Genomic DNA, 12,025 nt, shown 5'->3' with positions numbered 1-12,025 from the left:
TAATAAACAAAAATGAGATAGGAGATTGTTCGCTCCAAACGAATTGCCAGATTGTGCCACAGAAATACTGGACGAGTCGGCATTCTGAGAAGGGCAGCACAAAGATAAGAAGAAATAGTAATAAACATACTTACATACACACAGAGATCCCGTATCTTCATCTCATTTTGGAAACACATTCTAAAACGTATACGATAAAATTATACACATAGAACATAGCCTGTGTGAGTGCCAAAGAAATGATACAAAAGCACGACCACTGATGAACTATAAAAAATGCATGCATGTGTTCTTTTCTACGGACAAGATTTGCCTGCTCCCTTCTCGTGTGCCCATCCGTACTCCCGCATACGTGGCTTGATCTGATTGGAACAAAATATAAGGCCCGGCCCCACCCCCTTAAAATCAGGGGGGGAGATGATTAGATTAGAAAGAAAAAAAGAAGAAAAACAACCGTTGGATTAGGTGGGAGCACGGATGGGAGCAGGCAAGCCGGATCCCTTTTCTACAGCATATGAATTGCACAACGAGGTGCACATGCAAGCCATGAATTTGAGCCATCAAAGTAACACATTAATCATACCATGACCAGCCGATCTTAATAGTAGAAGTAGATAGACAACGATCGGCACAAGAATACTGATACTATTATTTAAATAAATGGACAGATATTATATTTAGTAAATGTCATGCATTACAGTCTGGACACAGTAATGATAAAGTGGGGTTTTCTCATTTCTAGCAAGTGACAAAATGTGACAGCTAAAGGTAGACGGATCAAATCTACATTTTCTATCTTCTTTGTTAGCTACTATAATCTGCCTCTCCACAGGAGGCACTGTACGACAAGCCCGCCCTCTACAATATTGCCGTAAAAATTACAAAATCTCCTTCCCCTGCGCGCCGTTAGGAAGAAGTCCCGCGGCCTGACAAAATGATGTGTATTGGGAAAAACCCATCTGTCTCATGAAATTCCACACCTGTGCTCCAAAAATTTCAAGAGACAAGTTTAATCTCTTCAACGTGCCCGATTTTGTATGCATCATTCTTCGTCGTCTGCTAGCAGAGCAAATGAGAATGGTTTGAATTTGTAGCCATCCCCATGATAGAACTTGTTCATGAACTCAACCCAGTGTAGACGCAATGCATGAAGAAAGGCGCTCAGTGATTCCATCCCGAGCAATATGAAGGCAGTAGCAAAAGCAAACACTATAAGCCCCACTACCTTGAAGATAAGGCTATCATACCTGCCAATAATACAGTAAATAGTCCAAGTAAGAAATTGCAATAGATGATATCATATCTGAGACCATGCATTTCATGGCAGTCAAATGTGAAGCAGTGTTCAAGAAAGCGTTTTTAAGCGACGCTTAAGCGCTGAGCGATGGCAAAACGCTTCACTTTTGCCCTAAGGGGTAGATTAAGCGGTTTTTTTTTTAATTTGGCCAGAATTTGGCTGTTTTATGAACTACTTCTACTTCTCTGCTTGCGCATTAATAGCAATATGCCATTTATCTTACTATTAGTCTCTGTTCGGGAACTACTTCCTTCATATTCTGGCCACATGATCTCTATTAGGTTATGTCTATTTGAACTGAACTGCATTTTAGTTGTTATTTTACTTGCTGTGTGAACTTGATGTGTATTTTCTATGGTGTGAACTGTATTTTAGATGCTATTTCAATTACCCATGTGCCATGTTTCCTACTTTCCTGTGTATATTATTCAAAATCTGTCAAATTCTAGCCAATTTCAAAAAACGCTTAAGCGCCCATTGCTCTAAGCTGTGGCCTTCCGCTTTGCCTACGCTTTCCGCTATTTTGAACATTGATGAAAAGACAAACACTGTCGTATGAATAAAAAAGTTACACCCAGAGATAAGGAAAAAAGGACGAGGTTTACCCCCATGCAAATAGCAGCAACTTCTCGTAGAAAACTGTTGATAGCTCAGAATGTGCCAAGCTGAAGTAAAAGAACAGTACATCAAGTCATGGAAAGAACCAACAGATGATATTTCGCAACAAAAAATCACAGGAGGCAAACCTCAAGGCCCAAAGTCGAAGGTATGATGCAGTATTTGAGACAGCCCCGAGAACAAACTCGATGGAGTGTATCATTTGATGAACAAAAACTTCACCAAAATTGAAATCATCATGACGTGAACGGGCAGAGTCGGGTTCAGAATCTGGATCCATTTCAGATGTCCCAAGGAAGCGATAGCTGTGACCTTGAAATCTCTAGATCCAGGAACAAAGATTTAGCAGTCCACTAGATATAGCAAACATAATCTAGGATTTTTGCTTACTCACCCATAGCCTAAACTTATTAACCTAACAACACTGGTGCCATATACTCCCCTCTGTTCTTAAATATAAGTCTTTTTAGAGATTCCAATATGGACTACATACGGAGCAAAATGAATGAATCTACACTCTAAAATATGTCTATATACATCCGTATGTAGTCCATATTGAAATCTCTAAAAAGGCTTATATTTAGGAACGGAGGGAGTAGAAAACAAAGATCTCCAGGATGCAGCATAGAAACTAGTGACAACAAGAACCAAGTTAGCAATATAACTTAAGAGGCACCTCTTCTAGGTTTTACTATCTGAAATTTACCAATGGTACTCTTAACTCTTGCACTACTGGATTTAACTATACAAGCACAACATGTCAATAAAGAACATAAGGCTGCAGAGACTATGGATTTAGCTTGTGGTCGTTACTTTAAGCATTAGGACACACCAACACAGCACCAAAAGTCTATCTCAAATAAAAGTGCAATTGTTTTTCTTCATGAGTCGAGTTTATTCATAACATACCTCCTTATGAAGTTTCTTTAGAATGAAAGGCTTTGGGAAGAGCATCCATGGAACAGCTACAAGGGCCAGAAGCAACAAAAGTATCTGGAAGAGGGAAACTGGTAAATAGGCATGAAAAAGAACATACAATGAAGCTTTAATTTGTTTTTATTTGAAGGTTACAGAACCTGGAGTTCCTTCTGTCCCCAAAAAAGTTGATTCTCTCCAAGATCTCCAGCAGGGTCAAGGAACATATATATCATCACGTGATACAGATCGGCTTTAGACCCCGTGCACCACTTAATGAGAATCAGGAGTGATAAGTAACCAAAGAGGCTATTCAGGAAAATCAGCTGCGGTATGAATTGGTACCTGAGGAACCCACATTGTTAAATATATTGCTTGCATCCTATGGTTTGCATGCATCCAAAGAAGAAAAGACGCGACAAAAATATACAATACCTAATGTCTAGGGCATTTTTATGAAACTTTGCATCAAAATAACTCAATAAAATTCCCAAGTTCATCTGGGAGACACCCATCAGTATTGACATCTTCATCTTCAAAGAATTTAGAAAGGGTAGCTCAGATCGACTTCCACGCCAACTTGGGTCCACTCCAAAAGGGTAGGGATCACGAACTTTTACGAGGCCAGCAGTATATGCATCACTGAAACAAACAGGCTGGGTGTTAAATCTTCAGAGATGGACTTGCTAACTGGTGACCAACAAGAACTAAAGAGGGTCCAGTGTTTCATGAAGTAATAATCAATAAGAAAACAACAACAACAACAACAACAACAACAACAACAACAACAAAGCCTTGGGCTAGTTTGGTTACTGCCCTGGACACCATGCCTGGAGAATTTGGCTGCCTGTACTCTGCCTGGGAATTTGCTTTTTCGTGCCTGGTCAGGCAAGCCGGACGGAGATGTGTTTGGTTCCTGCCTGGACTGGTGTACGCGTATTAAGAAACAAACGACAGCACAAAAACTAAAGAAAGAGTCCTATTGGCAGGCACAAGTCCCCGTACTAGCATTAGAGGCCAGGCAGCTATTAGCCTGTGCCCAGGCGTAGGAATTCGGAAGCCTGGCAGGCTAACGAAGATGCCTGGCTATCCAGGCCAGGGCACTACTATCTTTTCCAGGAACTGAACCAAACGCCTCCCAGGCAGACCACAGGCACGCTCCAGGTCAGGCTTGAAACAATGAGGACGCAAACCAAACTGACCCTAGTCCCAAACAAGTTGGGGTAGGCTAGAGGTGAAACCCATAAGATCTCGTGACCAACTCATGGAACCAATAAGAAGACAGAAATAACCAAATCGATAGTCATCTCCCATATGCACCCCTTGACAAAAATAACTATAACGTACTCCCTCTGTTCCGATTTACTCGTTGTGGTTTTAGTTCAAATTTGAACTAAAACCACGACGAGTAAATCGGAACGGAGGGAGTAGTACCTTGCATGCCCAGAACCACAAGAAGGCGTTTTAACCAGTCTAGATAAATTGTGAAGGTAAATCATTTGTTATGGACGCATATTACCTCAAGAAATAGAGATCCTTGTATCAAGAGGGAACAGCTGCGCGTACTTATAGTTGCATATAGCCCCGTTGTGTCAAAAATAAATCTGTGCATACTCTCAGGTCTTACGTACTCCTTATTTTATGTACATTGCACATACTCAGAAATAGCTACTTTAAATGGTAAGGGGAGATAGAGCTACTCTCTGCCCAAAATGCCTAGACACATGGAATCTACTCAAGAAATTTGCTAACTACTCCCTCCTTTCCTAAATATAAGTCTTTTTAGAGATTCCAATATGGACTATATACGGAGCAAAATGAGTGAATCTACACTCTAAAATACGTCTATATACATCCGTATGTAGTCCATATTGAAATCTCTAAAAAGACTTATATTTAGGAACAGAGGGAGTAGCAAATTAAATAGAAGTCGCGGCATGCTCAAAGCAGAATGAACTAGCGAAAAGAACTTGAGTTCGATTCAGATATTTTACTAGAGTTACAATTTAAGTTTCCCAGCATAACAGCACACTCAGATAACTATCGAAATGGTAAAGTCAATACCTGCAGGAATTTTCTCGACACGCATATGCTGATTTGCCAAATATATGGAATGGAACAGAGAAGAATTCGTTGTATATGAGCCCACAGTATATTGAGAACAACGCCATCAGAAGAATCACATAACGCCCACCAAATGCCATCTCCGTAAAGCTATCAAGCTTCTGCGATAATCAATGGACCACAGCTTAGGAGAACAGCTTGAATTCAGTGCAGGCAATTTGCAAAAGGAAAAACTGATAAACTGCAAAGTTATAAGTACTCCCTCTGTCCCAAAATATAAGAACGTTTTTGACACTAGTGTAGTGTTAAAAACGTTCTTATATTTTGGGACGGAGGGAGTAACTAATAATACCTTCCCAGCAACATATTTGTAGGAAAATACTCACAAGAACATCATTTGATAATGGTTTAAGACAGTAGGCATGAGTGGGACAGAAACAATTTTCAATGTGGTCCTAGATACAGAGATATTGGATTCCATCTAGATTGAGGGATTTTATGGATACCTATGCAAATATGCCATAACTAAATGAGTTCTCCACAATTTTTGCAAATGTACTCCTACAGACACCATAGGTTCCACGCACCTCTACCTCCATCCAGGTTGATATTGATGCTAAAAAAAGAACTAATTTCTTTGAGGTGATCAAACCTTGTCCTAGAGATGTTGGGGTACAGCCTATTTGGATTTTACTAATAGAAGTTAAGCATTTTTCATACACAAGATATAACATTTTTTTGTACAATTCACTCATATCCAGCTAAGTCATGAAATAACTATACATGTTTTCCTTAGCATATGCATTCAAATATTGCCATAGAGAACAGTGAACCAAAACCTGACAGTAAGGAGCAAAAATAGAAAAAAAGAACAAAAAAAGGTACAACAATATGCTAGAAGAGTAGAACTAGGTGCGCACCAACAGCCAAGTTATAACTGCACTGTCTAAAGCAGTAGAAAGTAACATATGTGCAATCTATGAACTGCGTTCAGTAAAATCACACTTCAAAGATTGCATGCAATGGCTATTACCAAAAAAAAAGGAAGGAAATAGAAGGTCCAAGTTGAGCTCAGAGTACCTGAGAGGAAAGTTTCTTTTCACGAAGTATAAGAATCAAAGCTCCAATTAACAGACATATTCCATGACCCCAATCTCCAAACATAACAGCAAAAAGAAATGGGAACGTGATAACAGAATATACAGCTGGATTAATTTCTTCATATCGACCAACACTGCAACAATACAGATTCATGATCAATTCATGGCAAAAATATTACTCCCTCCGACCAAAATAAGTGTCATGGTTTTAGCTCAAAATATAACCACGACACTTATTTTGGATCAGAGAGAGTACAATATGGGGTTCTCTTTGATCAGAGAATACTAAACAATAATTTAGTAAAACAAAACATTCCAAGACAAAGCAATCACATCAAGTTTAGATTCCAATAATCTCCAAGGTCTTATGAAGCAATCAATATTGCATGGCCGCAGTCAACAACAACAACAACAACAACAACAACAACAACAAACAGGTGCTGCGAACATTAAACAAGCAAACCTAATCCAACTCCTGAACAAACTCCTCTTAGGTCTTGGAATTAAATCAACTGTCACCTAACAATGTAACATGCTCTTGCTCACCATCCCTTGGATCTCAAATCACAAACCCTTGAAAAATTATAGCAGAATAATTGCTGGATCGAGTAACTAAGCACATGATCTCTCCAACTACTTTGCCTCTACACATAGGATAGAAATCTCATTTAAAACATAGTATTCCATATTTACTTGGCTTTTCCACGACTTCCCAAAGGGCATAAGTGTAACAAATAAAACCATTTATTCAGGTTAATGTTTGCATCAAGGTACATACCCATATGCATCAACAATCTCCTGGAAAGCATTCGTAAATTTATCAGTTCGGAAGTATGTAGGTGGCGAATCAATAGTGTCCATCTCATGAAATATTATTCCAACTTGTGAGTTGCTGTGAAGAGTTGCACGCTGCAAAACATCCTCGATCTGAAGCACAACTTAGAAGTAAGATGACTATCCTAAATTTGAAAAATGAGCACAAAAAGAGTTGCATTTCTGACCTGAGATTTAGCGAATATTGGGCACCATCCTTCTCCAACAAGGCATTTCTTTGTCACATCAAAGTTCAACATGTTCAGTGTATCATAAACAGCTTTCTCTTTTTTTACCTAAAAAGAATACACAGGTTAGAAACAATAATAATAAAACTAGGTACTATCACAAATGTGGAACACAATTTTTTTAAGGTAGCAATTTCAAGACAAAATGAGAAATTGCTATTACTTGATTACCATGAGTATCCACCTCCATAATTGGGACCCAACTGACTCAAGTGCTTTGTTTCTGTGCTGGATTCCAGCATCCAAGGTGACTTCTAGATCACCCAGGCGTGATGATACCTGCCACAAATATTATAGAAGTCAGTACTTCAAATACTGAAGTACAGAGTATTACAGCGTTACATCAGGATGGCACTCGTGTACTTCAACAGAAAACAAAATGACAGGCAGGCTGCTAAAAACTGAACAACTTATACTCACAGACAACTACATGTACAGAAGAATGGAGGGATTAATTGTTGCTACTAGAAAAGGTGGCTTCTCCAAAAATACCTCACGAAGAATTTGTCTCTGCTTGACAGTCTCCTCAGGAACAGGGTAGCAATTTGCTCCAAATGAAGCACAAATCCTCAATATTATTGCTTTAGCCTGCTCGCCCGAAAAGAAAACTACAAAAACAGTCTTCTCTACCTGTCGGAGTGCAACTTAAGTGTTAAAATAGTGTTGAAAACCTTTCGAGGTTTCAGGGTTCATTTCAGTATTACACCACATAAATTAGGGCTATAAACCTGGTTGGAGATAGAAAACAAAGAGAAGCTATCACAACCAGTCAATAATTTATGGCAGCTACTAGATATACCCAAGAATTAGGAACAGCAAGCCACAATGACAGACCTCTTCACCAGAACTGGGATCCATAACAGGTTCCCCTGCAGATGCCTGATTGAAAAACAAATTTCCCCTTGTAGTTCGGAAAAGCATCCTCTCAAAAGCCAATGCCTTGGACTTCAGTATTATCCCACTAACAAACCTAACACCAGATTCCGAGGCCCCTTGCTGTATTCCCTGAGAACATTTCGTGTTACAATTTAATGGAAGAACAGAACAGTATTAACTTCAAGAATAAGAACAAAGACAACACCTGTTCAAGCAAATAGCCATTTCCTTCATCCACTTCCTTGTCATATATATGTTCATCTAGCTCATGGTCAGCTGGAGTTGCATGATTTTGAGAAGCAGCAAGGATGCTACCTGCCTGCAAGAAGTTATTTGAGAAAGCATGGAAAACAACAGCAAAAGGAATAGATATGTTACTTAAAGCATGAGAGAACAGTAGGGATTTGACAACAGAAAAAGGAAAAGATATTTGACCAAGATGTATAATAATTACAGTAGGGATTTATGATTAACAACCAATGTTACACTACATAGTTAATAAACTGGACCAAGTGCCCCAGTCATCAGCTACAGAGAATGAGAGAACATATTTCTTCACAAATTTCCATATTTTCAAGAAGTACACCAGCATATCAATAGAAGGTGTTGCAAGTACACTAATGACTAATGTATATCTTTTATCTCACACCTTATTAGTTACAAGTAAACACATGGAACAGTGAATTCAATGTTTCACAAGAATCGAGATACAACCTTTGACAAGACCAGTTTGAATTCAAGAAGTTCATTGTATGTCTGCCGTAGTGTCCCACTATTAGTATTCATCTCAAGCAGCTCATGCTCATGCTCACCCAATTTTGCCTGCAGAAATAGCGAGAGAAATTATTGATACTCCCTAAGAGCAAACTAAGCATTTCCTCTCAAAATGACTTCTTGTTGCATAAATAATAGAAATCCAAGAGGATTAATTATATAGCTATGATAAAATGACAGTGCTAATGCAGCTCCAGCTCCAACTAAAAGAAGTACCTCTAGCTCCTCCAAATCAATTTCTGGTTGTAGTGCAGGACGGACAGAAGACTTAACACCTGCCTTGTTGATCTGATCACTGAAAAACTTCAGCTTACGAGTCATCTCTGCACATCGCTTTACCTGCAGAAGAGTTGCGACAGGCTTATCATACGGGGTGGGGTGGGCTGGTGTGCATCCACTGCCACACAGTAAGGAAAGCAACAGTCCGATGAAGTTCCATACCATGATCAGCGCATGGTACGTTGCAAGCATATAAAAGCAAGCATTTGGGAGGTTCCCTACCGTTTTTTACCAGAAATGATATATTGTGCCACTGCCCACTGACATAGTTCATTAGGTAACTTGGTTGAAAATCAAATACTTACGGTATTAAATACCAAATGCAACAAATATATTCAATCCATCTACCGAAAAGAGTCCCAATGTATCCATTTTATCATATTCTTGTTGTTCAGGTATTTCTTTCTTTTCCAATATTTTTTCGAAAAACCATGGCAAACAGAAACAAATAGAATATGAATTTAACATGTCAGATTAAATTCAGCTTGGCTCTGCTTCATAGGCTCGTTTTTCACATAAAACAAGAATAAGTAGACGATATAATGACACTGAAATAATCCATACTTTATACTAGCATTGGCATTTGCATAGTAGAATAGAACAGATGTGTGCAATACGGTGTGATCAACATAAATATCAGATGGAGAATAACATAATTTAGATCACCTGGTTGACAAATATACGCTGAAAAGGACTCTTATCCTCATTCAACTGCAAAAGAAGGGGTAGAAAAATAAAAAGGTCAGCAGTTGAACAATTGTAGATTCTGGCAGATAGAACAAACAAAAACTAATATCTGAAAGTAAACAGTTAACAAAGTTTTCTACGAAGTCCAAAATATAGCCTTGCATTCGTCATATGTAGTCGAATATACTTTTATGCCGTTTTTATTATTTCTGAAGCCTATTTTTCTTCTCATTCCTTTTCCACAAATGTCATTTTAACATACACAATGTGATGATTGGTCGTATGAAGATCACACATCTAATCATATTTTGGTGTGATATTAATCAACCTACTTTGGTTATTTCCACCATGCGCATGATAATAAAAAACAAAAAGGAGGTGCTGAGGGACTAAGACACCAAATGCATAACGCAAGCCTCTCTTGTCCATATTTCCTCACTGACACACAGCCATGGAATGCAGCACCCGGTAGGGCGATATGTATCATCATCAAGGACTATGACATGTTCACGTGCATATGGTGGCATGGTGATTCATGGGTGAAAACAGGAACCTATCAGACCGCATGATCACATTAGCAGGAAAATCCACTATCTTAATCAGGAATTTGAATAACAAGCAGCGATCAGTTTGCCTAATGTTCCTAGGAGCATCTCTATGATTAAGTTATTAGTGAAGCCCAAACTTCAACTCATTCTCATGTCCTCAGAAAGGGTGCATTGTGCAGCTAAACTAAGCATTACAAAAGTGCTCCAATATGCCAAGCTAATCAATAAAAACTTGATAAATTGCAACACACATATATTATCCATGAATGGTACAACAAACAAACAGTAAATCACCCTCCTTAACGATCTGTTTGTATAAATTGGCTTATGATGAAGAATGGCTATTGCTTAGGTAATTTTTACTCAACGACAGCATAGATGCCAAGTAGGATCAAAGCAAGCTAAAAACACACCAAAAACATATTCGTATAATACGAATTTCCTCTACCACATTCATCCACGCTTATCATCGAAGTCTAAGCCCTGTGAAGCCTGTGCCCCCTGGTCGAGAACAACACCTTACACCCAGTAACCAAGGAAGGCAGTTGGTCCAAAGCAGCTCAAACGAGACGCGCGCTAAGCCTCGAGGTCCAATGACACCCGGATCAAAAACTAGCTATCCGTCCCGAGCACAGGCGAGAGCTAGATCCGAGGGCGCGGAGAGTGCGACGCACGCGAGCGAGCGGGTCAGAGATCACGACGCGCGAGGCTGGATCAGGCAGATCCGCGAGGGGGGAGGCTGGAGGGGGGAGACGAGGTAGAGAGGCACTCACGTCCTTGAACTGGAGGAGGCCGAGCTCGCCGAGGTAGGTGACGGCGAGGCGCGCGCTCTCGGCGGGGAAAATGAGCTGCACGAGGCACATCTTCTCGGAGCGGAGGTGGTCCATGGGGGGCAGGCGGTCGAAGAGCCCCATCGCCCCGGAGCGGCCCCCTCCCGGAGCTTCCAGGAGGAGGTTCGCCAGCGTGAGGGAGGGGCGGGGCGGGGACGAGGGGGGAGGAGGCCGGTGGCGGTGTGGTGTGTCTCAGATCTGAGGGGGGTGGTTCCGTTCGGTCCAATTCTACTAGTCGGCACTGTATTCTTTGCGAGGCGCAGCGCAGGTGCGCAACTGCTGCCATGACCCGGGTCCCGACCCATGGGAAAGTGGGAGGAGGGTGGGCGAGGAAGCGTCTTGGAAAGCGGCTGCTGTGGCTGGCCCGTGGGCCATGCGCGCCTGCGTTGGGTGGGCGCGGACCGGTCGAAGTTCGTGTCGCGCGCGACTCCCTCGGGTTTCGATGAGTTTTACGCGACCGACAGGGTCGGTTCCGCGTTGCGGGAATCGAAAAAAAAAAGGAAGAGAGCCTCCTTCTGGGAAGGAATGGGCCTGCTTGGTTTAGGTCGGGTTCCGAGTTCCGGGATCGGGCCGGGCCATGTGGCGCCGCGTTACTGGGCCAGCCCAGTATTGTAGCTGCAGCGCGAGTTTTTTTGTTTTTCAAATTGTTTTGCATCTGTTTTTTTTAACTGGAATCATATTTTTATTCCATTAACCAAAGAGCTCAGCAGCATCGCTGGCTACCAAGTTTTGCACAAAATCAGGGGCACCATTTGGCGCATCTGTTTTCTTAGGAAAGGTTAGATTGGATGCTAAAGCTTTTTAGTTATGAAAAGATATGGGAGTCACATGAGGGGTTTGGATCGGTGATTGAGCAGCCATGGGGTAGCTCAAGGGCTACTAGCATGAAGGGCATGAACGATAAATTAAAAAGCATAGCAGAGGACTTGCAAAAGTGGAGCCGGGAAGAGTTCGGCAGTGTTACCAAGGAGATGAT

General features: G+C 40.9%; 1 protein-coding gene across 1 annotated transcript; it reads right to left on the bottom strand.

Annotated features, from left to right (window-relative positions):
- Positions 1 to 627: 627 nt before the first annotated feature.
- LOC125531136 (V-type proton ATPase subunit a1) lies at positions 628 to 11,321 on the bottom strand. Its single transcript, XM_048695543.1, has 18 exons — positions 10,993 to 11,321; positions 9,651 to 9,695; positions 8,922 to 9,044; positions 8,646 to 8,753; positions 8,137 to 8,250; positions 7,890 to 8,060; positions 7,548 to 7,685; positions 7,227 to 7,334; positions 6,996 to 7,103; positions 6,773 to 6,921; positions 5,975 to 6,128; positions 4,895 to 5,055; positions 3,266 to 3,472; positions 2,992 to 3,175; positions 2,825 to 2,908; positions 2,044 to 2,237; positions 1,903 to 1,962; positions 628 to 1,247 (listed from the first exon to the last, which is right to left on the bottom strand). The coding sequence occupies exons 1-18, from the start codon at positions 11,131 to 11,133 to the stop codon at positions 1,043 to 1,045; spliced, it is 2,454 nt and encodes an 817-aa protein (XP_048551500.1). The 5' UTR covers positions 11,134 to 11,321; the 3' UTR covers positions 628 to 1,042.
- Positions 11,322 to 12,025: the final 704 nt, after the last annotated feature.

This window comes from Triticum urartu, unplaced genomic scaffold, assembly GCF_003073215.2.
Source record: "Triticum urartu cultivar G1812 unplaced genomic scaffold, Tu2.1 TuUngrouped_contig_6832, whole genome shotgun sequence".
In the NCBI taxonomy this organism is placed as follows: Eukaryota; Viridiplantae; Streptophyta; class Magnoliopsida; order Poales; family Poaceae; genus Triticum; species Triticum urartu.
Note: the sequence above shows the minus strand (reverse complement) of the source record. Positions and strands in the feature narration are given on the sequence as shown.

Bases quoted from the DNA above. Each gene is read 5' to 3' on its own strand.
- LOC125531136 (XM_048695543.1), bottom strand. From the start codon at position 11,133: ATGGGGCTCTTCGACCGCCTGCCCCCCATGGACCACCTCCGCTCCGAG. The intron at 9,045-9,650 runs GTGATCTAAATT...ACTCTTCTGCAG, and splicing joins AGCGTATATTTGTCAACCAG to GTAAAGCGATGTGCAGAGAT. The intron at 1,248-1,902 runs GTAAACCTCGTC...TATTATTGGCAG, and splicing joins TTGCTGCTATTTGCATGGGG to GTATGATAGCCTTATCTTCA.